This window comes from Falco punctatus (genome assembly GCF_963210335.1).
Source record: "Falco punctatus genome assembly, chromosome: 4".
Taxonomy (NCBI): Eukaryota; Metazoa; Chordata; class Aves; order Falconiformes; family Falconidae; genus Falco; species Falco punctatus.
In genome coordinates, this window is record NC_137583.1 from 77,323,647 (window position 1) to 77,339,898 (window position 16,252).

The window sequence follows — 16,252 nt, forward strand, 5'->3', positions numbered from 1 at the left end:
TTTTTTTGGGGGTTAAGAAAATAAACAAAATTGCATTTTGATTTAAAAGCATTGAAATGTAGAACTTGTAAAATAACTGAATCCATACTCTAATTATTTCTTTTTTTTTTTCTTTCCCTTTTTTTTCCAGATGTAAGTGAGGTCAGTATAATGTTTTTTTTTTTTTCCTAATACATAACGCGCAACTTCAATTAACAGGCTAGACTTCTTTTTTGTGGCGGTATTATTTACTAATGTTGATTTCCAAGATGGTCATGGAAAGATACCGACTAAATCCTGAAGGGACTGCCTGGAAAGGTACCCACCCCAATTTCTCAAGTGGGACGGCCTTTTTAAGAGAGAGACTGCCTTCATAGGTGTAAAGACTATGAGGAGAAAGTAACGGAGCAGTGGTGTTTGGATGTTATACCTGCCAGTTTGGATTGGAGATGACTCTGCTTTAAAGCCAGTCTTATGGTCTAAATTTCATTGCACAGAAGGATTATGAAAGAACTCAGGTGTGACATTTTTATGCCAGTTTTATAGGCTGTAATAGGTATAAAATTCAGAGTGTTCCACAGAATGCTCTAATGTAGTTAAATGTATCTTTGCTTATATAATAAACTCCTAGCATTCATAGTAATTTAAAACCATACACCATACTTAAACATATTGTACTGAGAAAAATTATAGTTATGTAAGAATATGAGTCTAAGTTTGTACATTATTTTAGTTGGAAATATTGGGAGAAATTGTATCTTTTTAAATTCTCTTCTTTATTTTTTCCAGGCACCTGCAGGGCGGAAGGTAAGCGGTTTTATTTCTTTTGTGTGGTAATGGAGATGATATCAGATAATCTTAGGCAGATTAATATTTTGTTGGAAATTGGATGAAAGGAAAACAGACTACCTCCATTATTTCCAGTGTTCCCTGAGAATAGCAGTAGCACTGCGATGAGTAGGAAGTAAAAATGGGGGAACAGTGGGTGCAGCATCTTAACATCATGGTAAATTCAGATATTGGATTTAAGCTGCTTTACCCAAGAGCAGAACTAACCCTTCCAAGAACTAAACTGCGTTAAAGCATTCTTGTTCAACCAGAGTTCCTTTGGAAAGATTTACATGAGTTGAACAGTATAGCAATATCCATACAGGTCTAAAGGCTAAATAGATTCTATTTTGTTTCTAAGAGTCACTACTGCTAAATTAGACCCAGTTATTCAGTAGAGACTAGAATCAACTTTGCAAATACTTCTGTGGACTGCGTAGTGATATTTTAACTGACGTAGTAATGACAGTGACTGATCTGTTTCCAGTAGCTTATTGCAAAAAAAGAATATGCTGTCTGTGGAAAATAGCTATCGGACCTGTATGTGCAGTCTTCTCTCCCTTTTTCATGTACACTAATTATTTTTAATGTATATGTTTCCTTGCATCATCCTGGAAAATTTCCATTTCCTTTCGTCATTAAGTTTTATTTTCTTCTGGCAGGGCCCTAGAGGAGACAAAGGGCCACAGGGAGAAAGGGTAAGGAATTAGACTGACGTTCATTTGTTTGAGATCTTTGAACAGCTGTTGGAAGACCAGCAGGAAAAAAATAAATTTAAGCATTGATGTGAGATTAAGTGAATGTACCTGAAGCTTGCATGCACAATCCCATTAAAAAGAAACCAAGCTATCTGTGTACCAAATTCTGCTCCAGCGATACCTTGCCAACCTAATTATAGCCATTGTGCCTGAGCAGATGCGGCTGAGTTCAGACAACAGCCTGGCACTCCAAGTGATTGTTTGAAAAACTTTTTTTTAACTGCTCGCAGTGGAAATAGTGCATGAAAATGCAGAAGGGAAAGTTGACACATGAAGATATAGTCTGTGAACAGTATGGTGTATGGGTAGGCTCTCTACATTAAACCTGAATAGGCAAAGCTAGCTTTGAGGATCATTCATTATCTGTGCCTCCGAAGATGGCTTGAAAAAGCTCTCTTCTTGACAGCTAGGCATTTGTCATCTACCTTCAATTAGTAAAAGCAGATATTGTACTGTTAAAGGCTGCTGTAAAAGTAACTATCAATAAGGACATCTGAATAATTTAATTGTAATGTTAATTCATATTGCTGATACCTGCTTTTCTGATTTGCTTTTGCATCGCTGCTTTTTGTAAAGTGGTATTCTGAAATTCACATCCTTATCTGGGCAGCATGTAGCTATCATGTATCTTCCTTGTATCTTCTGAAAATGAAAATGCCGTAGTACTGATAGGTAGCTCTTGAAGATCTGTTAGATCGTAGTATGCTGAGAAATGTAAAGGGAACTATTAGGAAGAGTGTAACAGTGTGGTTAACTGGGTATTTGCTTTAGGCTACCACTAACTAAATTTGTTTGATGAAGTGAGAGACATGCTTTGTCCTGAAGGCAGCAAGCCTAATCCTTCTCCTTTGGAAATCCATAATATTTTTATTATGGATTTCATCTAGCACTAAACTGGGTCCAAAATGCAGTCCAAATGAAATACCTCACCTCAGTTGCCACATGGCAAAACTTGACCAGCTTTGTGCGTTGAGGGTGAAAGAATATAAGCACTAATGTTACTGGACTGAACACATGTAATTTCAAGTTGTTGTAAAAGAAGTTCTGGTGGTGGTAGTGAGTGACGGTACCAAAAATCTGTAGAAGAGCACTGCTTTATTGTCATTGAATTTGCAATTATGCCAGCAAATAGTCTAGACTAATTAAAAACTGGCCTTTGACTTACTCTGAATCTACATTAGTTCATACCAGCAGGGCTGACCTCTACCAGTCCTCAGCTGGTCAAACTTTAGGCTTTCACTAACAGAATCTGACAGGCTGTGTGGGTCCACATGGGTCACTTGGGGTTCACGGGTGCAAAATTTGGTCGCTTGAAATGAAACTTCCCAATTTGGAGATTACGCTTTGGTAGCATAGATCCAATATTGCTTTCATAGATCTTCTCAAATAGAAAAGTACAGTAAATATCTGATACAAGGTGTGGCAAGGCAATGTAAATTCAGGCTATGCTCATTTTCTAAAGTTAGCAATTCATTGAAACTGCATATATAGCACTGCTGTAGCGTGTGCTGGGTTCTTAATGAATTTAACACTTCAGAGATTTCTTTAGCCACTTCCAATGTTCACTTTATAATCCCCTTTTTGACTCTAGGGTCCACCAGGTCCACCAGGCAGAGATGGTGAAGATGGTCTACCAGGTCCTCCAGGCCCTCCTGGTCCTCCAGGTCTTGGCGGAGTAAGGCATCCTCACTTTATATTACTGAAAATGATAATCTGTGCTTTGTGACTAAGACTAAATGCATTCCTGCTTGAAAACACTGATGTGACATTATAGAGTAGAGGAAACATTCTCTTGTGATCTGCAAGAAATTGATGATCTCAGTTCCATTGAAACTGTCCTTGGGATATGTGTTTTCTGTGGCAAATTTGGATTCTGTATTCAACAGGGATTTATGCACAGGAGCAAATCAACCCTGTTAATTACCATTAAATTATACAGCCATAATGTATATGGATTAGTAATCAACTAAATGAAACCTGTGTTGTTATGCAGATGGGGAAAAGAAACAGCACTTTGTGGTTGGGCTCAAGAGACAGCAACTGTATTGGAATAAACTGAAGAAGGCTATCCTTAAGCTAAAAGTCCATACTTTAAAAGTCCTTTAGAATTTTAGAATATCTTCCTTTAGAATTTTTCATTTCTATCTGTGTTCATGCAGCAGAACATAAGTAGACTGTGTCGCATACACACTTTCTGCGGAAGTGTCCATCATGTGTTCTCTGCAGAATTCTGGCTTTAACTCTTTGCTTGACATTAGCTCGCACAGGGAGCCTGAAGACAGAAACCGTGTTGTATTGATCAACTTCAGCAAATCCTCCTGCATGGAAGAATACTCTTTTGCCTTCAATATGAATAGCAATAATTAATTTTCTTATTAGCAAGCTCCAAACTGCTTTCATTCATTTCTATTATTTTAATGTGCTAATAAAACAAAATAAGCAAGAAAAGGATTTTTGATTGTGTTGTATAGAATTTTTTTCCATTTTAGTGAAGAGGGAAAATATACTCAACAAAACTAGATGTATATTTGCCTACAAAACTTATATTGATAAAAGATAAAAAATCCAGTGCAGTGTTTGAGGCTGTATGCTCCTTGGATCTTTTTGAAGGTGAAGGGCCCACCTCATCAGATAGTCAGGGCTGGTACATTAATTTTACTTAAGCAATGCAGTGAAAAAACATGCATAACTTCCCTCATTGGAAATTAGAACAATTTGAAGGTTTTCAGAAAGTTTTCCATTTTAAATGAGCACTGAGTTGACATTCTTAAGTTTCAGTTCACACTGCTGCTATGTCTCTATTACCTTTACAGCATAGCTGTTTGAGGCCATTGTGTGAAAGGGCCTTGCTAGTAAAACCAAGTCTTTCTGGAAACAAGTGAATGGAAATGTATAGGGCCATGTTTACTGAGTTCTACATATGCTGCCTTAACATACCATATCACAAGTCAGAGGACAGATGTAGAATGGTAATTATCAATGCTTTCTAAAATAATGTTTTTAGTATTTTAATTTCCAACTTTTTATCACCTACAGAACTTCGCTGCTCAATATGATCCATCTAAAGCAGCTGATTTTGGCCCAGGACCTATGGTAGGTATATAATTTAGCACTTGATAACTTGCATAGATAATGTGTTTAGTATTTTCCTTTGAGTCTAATCCAGCTGTATTAATGCAAAGTATAGTGTTAAAATTAAGTGTTCTGATCATATTTTGAGTCAGACTATTAAATTGATCCTTTGATGTAGGACAACGTGAAGTGTTTGGAACACAGTCTTAGGACTTGAGATGTGGTCTTGGGACTGACTATATATTTAATTTGGATATAGCACTGCTGGGTCCTGTGCTTGAATTCTGTTTTCCATAGTTTTATGAATCAAAGAATCTCATCATCTGATGTCAGATAACACATGTACTTTGATGTAGTATTACTTTACCCATATTGAGACAGAAGATTGTGTTTCAGGAATAAGATCAATTGTAAAGCTGCTTTCTAAAGCAGACATAGGTCTAGAAAGTAACTCAGTATCTCAGCTCCAGTTGGTGACCATTTTTCTCCCATGGCTGTATAACCCTTTTGATATCCTTAGAATGCACAGGTTTGGTAGGAAATTGGCCACCACACTTGGTTCTCAACAACTGAATGTTAGTATTTGCTACTGCAAGGCTATTCTGAGGAGGAATCTTTATCAGTTACTGTATACTATGTCCAAATGGACATTTAAACAGTCTATTGCTTCTCCACATTAATTTCTAACCCTTCCTGATGTTAGCAGATATTTTCAGTGTACATAGATAGCACAATATGAAAATTAGGAGTATCTTCAGTCAAGTTCTGCCCTCTGTCTGACAAGAAATCATAAAATGGAGAGGGGGATTGATGTGGGGTGTCACAACTTCTGTGTTTCAATTTTTGACTCACTTGGAGTTTATCTGACAGCAGCAGCAGTAGAATCTGCCAACTGTGAGGAATTTTTAAGTTTCATAAAGAAAATGTGAGACATTGGAAAGATACAAAAGGAGGGAAGAACAATTCTGGAATATAATTTGTGAAGAGATTCACAGGGCTTATGCAGCACATATGATTCAGACTGTCCAGAAACATTTTTCCTAGAATTACTGCATATTTTTATAGCCATGAGGTTGCTCTAGCTTCCATAAGTAAATGCCTGTATTTAACACGCATTTATTTCCCTTAATAAAAAGTATTCAGTCTTATGGGAAAGCTACAGAAGCCATTGAAAAGTTGGCATATGATTTTAATCTTGTAAAGAGAAAATCTAAAAGAGTTCCCAAGGAAGTTTTAAAACCAATTAAAACTATAATGATTTCTATTGAAACATCTCATAAAACATTCATTTAGACAATAGAAGCCTAAATTAAATTTCAGTTCAAGGTTGTTTGCTTGCTTAGTAAAACTTAAGACAGCTGTTAAGAAAGTGCAGTAATCTATGGAAATTTCCTTCTTAAAAGTGATTTTTGACCCTTTTTTTCCAAGATGTGTGTAAATTCTAAATTCACTCAAGGAGAGTATGTTAATGACCTAATTTGAAGGTGAAATGAAGAGAATTTAATCAAAAACAAACCCCAATGAAATATTCAAATAGAAGTTGATCATTATTAGAAATAGATGTATATACAATCTGTGCAATAGCTGTTTGATTTCTTTCCAAAATTATGTGTGAACCTCCCAGTTCATGGCAATACTGCCATTTATATACCTTTATTTTCCCTTTTACCATTTTAATGATCTTTTCCTCCAACATTTCTTCTGGAAAATCATGATAAAATTGACAGGCCCAAAAATACCACCTTTCTTAATGTGATGTTATGGCCCTTGTCTTTAAACTCTGGAAGTTCACACACAGGAAGGGAGAGGGTACATAGAAGAACGAACTAGTGCACTTGCTAACAAGCCAGAATAGATTAAGAAGCCTAATCACAAAGTTCCCAGTCATAATGGTACATTCCTAATCATCTCACTGAGTTCTGTGCTGGTTCATTGCCATTAGAAGATCAGTTTGCACTTGGACAGCCTGTGCAAATTTGTGCAGATCTCCTAACTTCCTCCTACTGCATTTGGACATTGCACGCTGGAAACTGTAATACTTACCAATATTTTAGGAATGCCAGGAACTGCTGTTACAGACAAATTTATATAATGGTATTTTTCTTAAAAAATATTTTACTTTTTCTCCCCTAGGGTTTAATGGGACCCAGAGGACCACCTGGAGCATCTGGACCCCCTGTAAGTACAGTCTCACCTCTCCTAGTGACTAATTAACATTGACATACCTGTAAAATTACAAAATACCTTGTTCAAACACTAACAAAATCTCCCTCGTCTTCTAGGGACCTCCTGGTTTTCAAGGTGTTCCTGGTGAACCTGGTGAACCTGGTCAAACAGTAAGTACAGGTTTCACATCCAGACACTGTTACCATTAGAAATAGGACCCAAAGTAGGCTTGTCATGCTTCACCTATTTCTCCTACCCGTATGCACATCCCTGAATGTTTAATTGGATATTCCTGCTTGATCCTGTTACAGAAACAGCTGAACGCTCAGATTCAGACTCCTTCAGATTGAAATCATAAAGTGCAAAGTCAATTAGGCTCCAGCTGTGCCCCAACTCAAGTCAGAAACCAGTGAAAAGACTTATCTGGGAAATGATGCTTTAAGTAATCCTCAATCTATTTTCAACAGGGTCCCCAGGGTCCTCGTGGTCCCCCTGGCCCTCCAGGAAAGGCTGGTGAAGATGTAAGTGATTATTAAATGCTTCTCATCTCTTAAGGCTGCAATTCAACTCTAATATTAAGTTATTATTAAGCTAAGTGTTCTATCGGTTGTAATTTTTACATTTTTCTATAATGCTGGATATTATAAATAAACCCCTAAAATAATTATTTTACTATACAAGAGTTGCTGTGTTGGAAATGTACAGAAAAATGGATAACTTCAAAACTTCTCTAAATACATTATATAGCTTCCTGAATACAGGGAGAAGAAAATACAAAAGCTAACAAATTCTCTGTATTTATTGAAAAATAGAAACTTTGCCAATGCCTTTTCTTTTTTTGAATGGTTTATCTTGTTATTTTATAAAATTAGCTTTCCTTCTTAGTGCATTTTTACTGCGTTTTTTAGGGTCACCCTGGCAAACCTGGAAGACCTGGTGAGAGGGGTGTTGCTGGCCCTCAGGTATGTAGTGATCTACTGTATATAATACAAAACAGTTCTCTTATCAATGAAACCTAACAACATTTCTGAATTCCGACACATTAGCAGTCTATTACTAGCCCCTATATGGATTAATCCAATTTCAGTTTTGCCCTTCAGAGTTATCATATAGTTATGTTTATTGTGTCCACTCTGTCCTGCTCCCCCTTGCAGTAAACCTACTGTAATTATTAACAGAAGTGACATAGTGGGGAGATACACAGGAGCAGGTGAGCAGGCACCTTGGCACAGAAAGCTAAAATGGCTGTGCTATCCCATGTTAATGCATGAAATTTCTGAGATTCAGAACTGGAAGATCAGGTTGATTACATTTAGTCTTTGAACAGGTCTGGTCCTGGGAGGTTAGGGAATGGACTGTGTTCATCACTTGAATTCACGGCCCAAATCTACTCATTAATTTTATTGAAAGACTTACTCTTTTTCATTCTTTTTAACTACAGTATATAATACGAGAAACAATCATTCATGCACTGTGTGTTTTTAGGGTGCTCGTGGTTTCCCTGGAACCCCTGGTCTGCCTGGCTTTAAGGGAATTAGGGTGAGTATATACATGCTTTTTCCCTAAATAGTTAAGACTGTCAACACTTCAGCATACTGGAAACCCCTGGAAATCCCCTCAAAGTTAGGAGTACTTGAACTCCTTTGAAGTTTTTAATATCTCCTGATCTGAAAGACATTTTGTAAAAGAAATATTTTTAATTTTAAGATTATATTAGGAAATAATTTTGTATGGAAAGAAGGATTTACCTTACAAGACTAAGAGTTTGTGTATAGCCATTGTGGGAACATACATATATAAATATTTGTTTTCCTACTCAATATAGGGGCACAATGGTCTGGATGGTCAAAAGGGACAACCCGGTACTCCTGGCAACAAGGTAAAGATGAAATCTGAAAATGTAGGATGCATTTGTAGCTCTTTCTAGCAAAGTTCTCTCATTATTCTACCGTGTGAGACATGCTATAGTGTAAGGCTTTCTGCTAAAAATTTGCATGGATGCAGTACTCTTCTGACTTAAGGCTATTTGATCTTCACAGTCTTTTTTCCTTTTTACCTTCAGATTAGTGCACTTTTGAACACTATCCTTAAAAAATGTTTTAAAATATGGTCTAGAAACATCTCAAGCAAACTCTTCCTGTCTTAGTTTCTTCTCCCATTCCAACCTCAGTGCCTAACAGGAGTGTTCTTAAAATTACACTACTGCAATATATGGTTGTAGGAAATTTTAATGCTGCTGGCTTATTCACAGGAGATTTGTATTCAAGAACTTTTACTATAATAATGAAAAGCTCAAATACTAATTCTCCCTCTTGCTTGTTTCTAAGAGCTTAGCATTATTTCCTTACAGAGTTACTAGTTGTAACACTGCATTCTCCATTATCACTGCAAGTTGTTAACCTTCAGAAAAAGTTTGGGAAAAAGATAGCAACCGCTCAGTCTGTCCAGTCATTGGCAATTAGGAGCAGACAAAGCAATTAAATAAAGGAAAGAACAATTATTGGTAAGAGTGCTAATCTGACTGAAAAACACAAGCATAATAATCCAAGGTTACTCATGATATAACTGTGCTGAAAGCAGTGATGAAGGCAAATATCTGTGCTGTTTGCAGCACCTGAGACTAGGTACATTCAGGCACATTCAGCATACAAGTGCTCTAGGACAAATCCTGTCACTATAAACCAGCCTAGACCAACTACAGGCTTGCTGAGAACACTTAATACCTAAGGGAGAGGAGTCATGTTTTAATGGCTGTCACTCGTATCAGTCTTATTGGTCTTAAATTAACAATACCTGAGGCAGATCTTTATTTCCAGCCATTTGTCAGAAACTTGTGTTACCTTAACCTGAGGCAAAAGAAAGCATCATTCTGCTTCTGCTTCAACTGAAAAACAGCTGCTGATTGATCTGAATTGGGAGCTGACAATTTAGGCCCTATCTCTTAAGTGTGTGCTACAAAGTAAATATCAGAATAAAGAGAGTCAAGAAATCTGAGATGGGTAAGTGAAGCTACCTGCTCTGGCCCTCCTCTTCTAAGAGGATTCCAACTGGCTGTGTTCCAGTATATACAGGGACAGTCACAGTCTCTACACCCTCAGGACCTGATGTGCTGTTACTGTGGTGCATGTGCTACAGAAGACAAAAGACAGTAGGATCCAGCAGTTTTGCTATCTGTCCAAAGCATCCTCTCAGTAATTAAAGCTTGCAAACTTTCTTTTTCATAGGGAGAACCTGGCGCCCCTGGTGAAAATGGTACCCCAGGACAACCTGTAAGTATTTGCTGCTGCTGTGAAGAATGATAATCTGATAGATATGGTTCAGCCAGCGGTTTGGTCAATTTGTGTCATCAGTAACGCTCAAGATAGCTAGATACTCTAATGTAATAGTATGTGAATATTTGCCTGGCTGCAACACACTTCCTATGGGGACTTAGTAGAAGAAAAAAAACCCCTGCGTGTCTTTGTTCAGTGAATAGATATAAACAATTTAATTTTTCTTTCAGGGTGCTCGTGGTCTCCCTGGTGAGAGAGGAAGAGTAGGTGCCCCTGGACCAGCTGTAAGTAGCTTCCCATCTATCTGTCACCATGACCAGCCACTTACTGTGGCTTTCTCTGACCTTCACATTTCTTTTCAAACTCTTATTTATCGTGTTCTCTCCTCACAGGGTGCTCGTGGAAGTGATGGCAGTGCTGGCCCCACTGGACCTGCTGTAAGTTTCAGTCTTGATCTTTGACAATGTGGTTCAGTTAGGCTTTGTGTCCCTCTTTCTGTTTATAGAGGATTTCTTGGGTTTCCAAGAAGTTAATTGTGTAGACATTTTTAAAACAGTTCTTTGTTGCTTATCATACCATCAAAAAAAAGAATTAACAAAACATAAACCCTTTGTAGACAATATCCTGAGAGTCTCAGGATTTGTATTAAACACATCTGTATCAAAGGAACCAAATATTCTCTCATTTGCACTGGTTAGTTCATAGGAAAACACCCAGTGAACAGAATTCTCATTTCCAGCAGCATAACAGAACAGTTCCCATACCAAAACAAAAGAGACTTTACACTTTTTAACAGATACATACCATGCACACATTGCAGATTACTATAATTATATACATCCTGAAACTGTTATATGCACTCCAGGACACAGCTTTGCACCTGCAACATTGTCCTGTCTGACTGAGAGGCTAACCTTTTTCATTCACCACTGATACCTGAGTTACATGATGTAGCATGAAAGGCCAATAAAGATCCAACTGTCCTGATCAGGCTGGTAAACAACAACTGCTCTAATAAGTGCTAATCCAGTGCAGATCTGTCAGTTTAAAAGGAGTTAAGCGTTGCTATAGCATACCACTGACTTCAATAAACCCCATTTATTTCAGTGAAATAAATGTGTGTACAAGGGTATAGTTTTGAAGCTGTAAAAAAATCAGCCGTAGCCCAGAATAGTTTTTCCTTCCTGCCTTCAGAATTTGAGTCAGTGGTGAAGTCATACTTGGGTTTGTTAAATTTGTTAGGTTTGATTTTAATACTCCTTGTCACTTCAAACATCTGTCATGCTTCAACAGAGTAGAACATTAGCATAGGTGTGAATTTCACTTCAGCTCTTCCATATGGGATATTAAAAAATATATGTGATTTGGCATTTAAATTGCAGGTAAATAAAGACCTTATAGCTGAGATCTGATGTCATACTTCATAATAGAACCAAAACATTTTAGCTATCCTAAAGGAAACTGACTTGCTGTAACAAAAATATTCTGGAGCTGGAGATTGCGAAGGTGTTACTCTGAATGGTCAGCAGCAGGGAGTTGCATTGAGTCTGAGTGTCTATGCCAGGCTAAAATTATTTTAGACATACTTAGGTTATGATGCTGCAAGCATTCTGCATAGCACTTACTAATGTACTTTTTTAAAACTAAACCAGAAATAAATACTTTATTCTCCTTGCCACTGAGAATTTAAAGCATAAAAAGAGTCACTGCAATGGAAATTCTGAAGTTTATATTTTCATACATATCTCAAAGGACATTTGGTCTTTTTTTTTCTTAGCTTATGCAAAACCAGTGAGAATTCCAGGTACCCAGTTTATAACAATAGGTGGTTGCAGGTATCTTACTAACCTTCTTCCCATGTGTAAAGGACAAATGCTATCATTAACACAGGATTTTTGTGTGTGGTAGTAGTTCAGAAGGACTACTGGTGTGAAAGCATATGCAGTTACACCTGCACAGTAAATGTGTTGGAAATAGCCACCCAAGACTTGCATTTGCAGGATGTAGTGCTCCCCTTCATTCATTGTGGGACTGTACAGCAAGACATCTCGCTTTGCAGATCCCTGCCTCTGCCCATCCTCTGTTTATTCTTTCTCAGGTGTTTGACCTCAAGGCAAGGTTTTACCAGTTGTTGCTGGTAAATTCACAATTTTGTAGCTGCTCTGCAAATGTTTTTCAGCATTGACCTTGCTTTTAACTGTTTGTGGTGAACCAGCTCTGTCAGTTTGGAGTTGCAAAAGGCAACCAATATTATGAGATAGTAATGTGCAGCAGCATCTAAGTAAATGTGCATTATTTTTTTTAATCTGTTCTTTTCAGTAAGCAAGATGTTTGTGTCATGACTGAATACCTTTAGACATCTGCTTCCCTTTCATTTCCTAGGGCCCTATTGGTGCTGCTGGTCCTCCAGGCTTCCCAGGTGCTCCTGGTGCTAAGGTACGAACATCTGTTTCTACTGGTACATTTGACAGTGAAAATGAAATATAGTAACTAGTATTGCTAAGCAGCAAAAAAACACCCTCTCTGAAATGGAAGTGCTTTCTTACCAGTTACAGATAGGATGAAGATTAATGCCTACAGTATTTGGAAAACATCATATATGAATGCTAAATTAAAATACAGCAGTTATTTCACAGCTGAAGATTGATGTTAGTCAGGTTCAGGAAGACGCATAACTTTTTTTTTTTTTTACTGCTTCCTATGTGGTACAGTGGTATACACCTTCAAAGAGTGACATGAATCATGGTAAATAAGCAAAGTAGCAGGTTATATCACTACAGAAGTAGTAGAGGACCAAGAAGCTGCAGTTGAGTATCAGGCTCCTTCCAACCTATGTTCTTGAAACTACAATGGAGAAATGGTAACTTTTCAGGTTTAGGGCAGTACCATTTTGCTCTTTCAGACTATAACTTAGATGATTCAGTTTATTGCTCAGATCTTAGCATTTTTACCTGGTCTTACCTTGATCCACCTTTAGAAGAAAATAGAGCATTGCTTGCTAGCCCTCTTAATATTAACTGCAGGGAGGATGAGAAAAAATTGATATCCCATTCTGGTTAGTCTTATCAAAAGGCAAGACATTTGGAAACCATGAAGTCTTCTTTGATGCAGATGAGAATGTTACAGCATGTAATTTCACAAGAAGACTGCCTGTGTATCCAGGGTGAACTCTGAGTACTTAGAGAATTGCTGAAGTTGTCATTATATTAAGTTTTTTGTAGTAGTCTTAGTGAATACAAGTTTCTGAGAGTAAAACCAAGAACCTTATTCCTGTCATGTACTTCGCTGTGAACGCTATCCTACAGCGCTCTGTTCAGGCATCATTTTGCATCAGTGCAAATGTCATCTTAAGTTGCAAGATAATAGTCAGTTAGGATTCATACAGTGAGGCATCTCAGGCCAATGCTGGAGGCACATGGCTGCAGATAAGACGGGAGTCATAATTCTGATTTTTCTCGATCAACGTTCTGTGTAATCCTCAGCAGTAATGTAGCTTCTTAGATATACTAAGCATCTGTTGCACCCGTGCTAGCCATCAGCTTCAATGGAGCCTTGCTAGACGTGATTTTTTTCAGTGCCTTTAAAATCCAATAAAACTCTCAGCTCCTTGATCTTTTGGCCTCTGAAGTGGGAATATATATCTATCTCAGATTGTCTTAATGTCAGGCTAATAGAGGATTGCTCTGCTATTGCCCTAATGCTGTGTACACTGATAGAGGGATTTGTCTTTCTCTCAAACAGGGTGAAATTGGACCTGCTGGTAATGTTGGTCCCAGTGGTCCTGCTGGTCCAAGAGGAGAGATTGGACTTCCTGGTTCTAGTGGTCCTGTTGGCCCTCCAGTGAGTAACTCGCCAGACTTTATCTGTTGTCAGATGAGTGAATGTGAGACTGAATTAACCAGTATTGTTCTCTTTCTTAACAGGGCAATCCTGGTGCCAATGGTCTTCCAGGGGCTAAAGGTGCAGCTGTAAGTACAGCCATACTCACACTTGTTTGCTCTAAAAATACCAATGCAATTAATGCAACGGAGAAGATAATGGGCTCATAATACCTTTTTTCCCCTCTGTTGGGCAGGGTCTTCCTGGTGTTGCTGGTGCTCCTGGTCTGCCCGGTCCCCGTGGTATTCCTGGTCCTCCTGGCCCTGCTGGTCCTAGTGGTGCTAGAGGTCTTGTTGTAAGTGTCCCTTTATATTGCATGTATTCATTTGAAAATTGGACACAGTGTGCACAGTTGTAAAAGGTTTCCTCTGGATACGTTTTTGTATTTAATGCAGCCACTTTTTCTTGCTCCACTATATTTTAACATTGTAGTTAATTTCTGTGTCTCACTGCTTGCTTCAGATGCTGAGACTGAAGAGGTTTACTTTGCGCTCCCTTTGAGTGCAAGGACTGTTAAGCTCTGTCCATGTTGATAGTGTGGAGAGATGTGGCAGCAGTCTCACGATCTGGCCATCAGTGTGTATCCTCAGTAGAGGAACCAACCCTGAATGTGTCGTAGTTCAATTACTGTCATTCCTAAGCATCTTTAATAAGCATCTTTGTTTTCATGCCTGTTAAGTCAAAAATACAGTTATGTTAATTGACCATTTATTGCAACAGAGGCAGGCATGGCATTGCATGATTAAAAAGTTTTTTTATTCATGAAAAAGTTGTCCAGGTAGAAGAGAGACTTTTTTTTTAAATGATGCTTAATTCTATGGTGTCTTTTTGTTTTGGACTCTAGGGTGAACCAGGCCCAGCTGGTGCCAAGGGAGAAAGTGGTAACAAGGGTGAGCCTGTAAGTATGGCAACATGTGAAGGTTTCTTCAATGAAAAAGTCTGGTAGCATCTGCAACGCAGTATCTTATTTCTTCGTTTTCTCTGTTTTCCTGAAATAGGGTGCTGCTGGACCCGCTGGCCCTCCTGGTCCTAGTGGTGAGGAAGGCAAGAGAGGCAGCACTGGTGAACCTGGCTCTGCTGGTCCCCCGGGCCCTGCTGGTCTAAGAGTAGGTTTTCTTTTCATGTTCCAGAAGTAGAAGCAAAAAGGAAAGAGGAAATAAAGCTACAGTCACAAAGGCAAATTAAGTAATTATGAGTAATTAAATTTACATTAATTCTGCTAAGCAAAGATCATTTGCAATTCTGAGCCTTTTGATTAGTTGGGACCACACCTACATTTGCTTTGTATTAATGCTGTTTACTATCTTATCCCTGAAGTAATTACAGGTTGCTTTGATTTATCCATTGTGTAATACTTAGTGAATTATCTTTGATTACTCTTAAAGCTTTGTGATGGGATTTAACTGCTTAAAACAGATAATTGGCTCACACATAATGTGAGGCAAAAGGTTTTAATTCAGTGTCTTCAAGGGTGCCTAGTACCCTTTTCACTGGGCGAGGAAACCACTCTAAACTTCAGGAGACATGTGGCTTCATGCAGGAAAATAATTCACGGGAAAATAGAAGTGCTTCCACTAGATTTTTTTGGTAGAGGTAAAGATTCAGTATTGCACCTTGGGTAGGGTGTACAGAGTCACAGAGAAGCCAGTAACTCTCTACAGAGAAGTGAAGGTGAAACTGTGTGGACCAGGCTGTGGGATCCTAGCTGCTGGCTAGAGCCCACTATTAGATTTCAGTGAACACTGAAAATGCTCTGATACAAGCAGAGTGGAACTTAAAGAAATCTAAAGGAAATGAGAGAGATTTCTTTCACAACGTGTATTTGCACAGAGGTGTGTGTAGAGCTGCACTTACCTCGAATTCAGCAAGCCTGCTTGGAAGGCTGAAATTTAGCAAGCACTATACACCTTACAGGAACAGATTTCTTTCTTTCTTTTTCTTGATTTATGTTGTGGTCACTTGCAGGGTGTGCCTGGATCTCGTGGTCTCCCTGGAGCTGATGGCAGAGCTGGTGTCATGGTAAGACTTTTGTCTGGGTCACTATTTCTAAAACATCTTTTATATAAGGATGTGTGATGCTTTTTTTAAATACATTGTTTACATTTTAATTTAAATATTTAAATTAAAATATATTTTATATTTAAATATTTTAAATAAACTTATTTATTTTGGTAGGGACCTGCTGGTAACCGTGGTCCTAGTGGTCCTGTTGGTGCTAAAGGTCCTAGTGGTGATGGTGGCCGTCCTGGTGAGCCTGGTCTTATGGGTCCAAGAGTAAGTTTGAACTCTGTGGTGTAA

At 38.2% G+C, this 16,252-nt stretch overlaps 1 protein-coding gene across 1 annotated transcript in view; it reads left to right on the forward strand.

The window, feature by feature from the left end:
* Window positions 1-666: 666 nt before the first annotated feature.
* The window catches only part of COL1A2 (collagen type I alpha 2 chain), a 37,452-nt gene continuing 21,866 nt past the window's right edge, over window positions 667-16,252 (forward strand). The window contains exons 1-21 of the mRNA XM_080383651.1: window positions 667-786; window positions 1,470-1,505; window positions 3,157-3,240; window positions 4,602-4,658; window positions 6,771-6,815; window positions 6,920-6,973; window positions 7,271-7,324; window positions 7,712-7,765; window positions 8,289-8,342; window positions 8,629-8,682; window positions 10,028-10,072; window positions 10,306-10,359; window positions 10,468-10,512; window positions 12,458-12,511; window positions 13,817-13,915; window positions 13,999-14,043; window positions 14,151-14,249; window positions 14,799-14,852; window positions 14,953-15,060; window positions 15,920-15,973; window positions 16,130-16,228. Of these exons, the coding sequence (XP_080239777.1) occupies window positions 685-786; window positions 1,470-1,505; window positions 3,157-3,240; window positions 4,602-4,658; window positions 6,771-6,815; window positions 6,920-6,973; window positions 7,271-7,324; window positions 7,712-7,765; window positions 8,289-8,342; window positions 8,629-8,682; window positions 10,028-10,072; window positions 10,306-10,359; window positions 10,468-10,512; window positions 12,458-12,511; window positions 13,817-13,915; window positions 13,999-14,043; window positions 14,151-14,249; window positions 14,799-14,852; window positions 14,953-15,060; window positions 15,920-15,973; window positions 16,130-16,228 (1,350 nt within the window). The 5' untranslated portion in view covers window positions 667-684. The remainder of the gene's footprint in view (window positions 787-1,469; window positions 1,506-3,156; window positions 3,241-4,601; window positions 4,659-6,770; window positions 6,816-6,919; window positions 6,974-7,270; window positions 7,325-7,711; window positions 7,766-8,288; window positions 8,343-8,628; window positions 8,683-10,027; window positions 10,073-10,305; window positions 10,360-10,467; window positions 10,513-12,457; window positions 12,512-13,816; window positions 13,916-13,998; window positions 14,044-14,150; window positions 14,250-14,798; window positions 14,853-14,952; window positions 15,061-15,919; window positions 15,974-16,129; window positions 16,229-16,252) is intronic.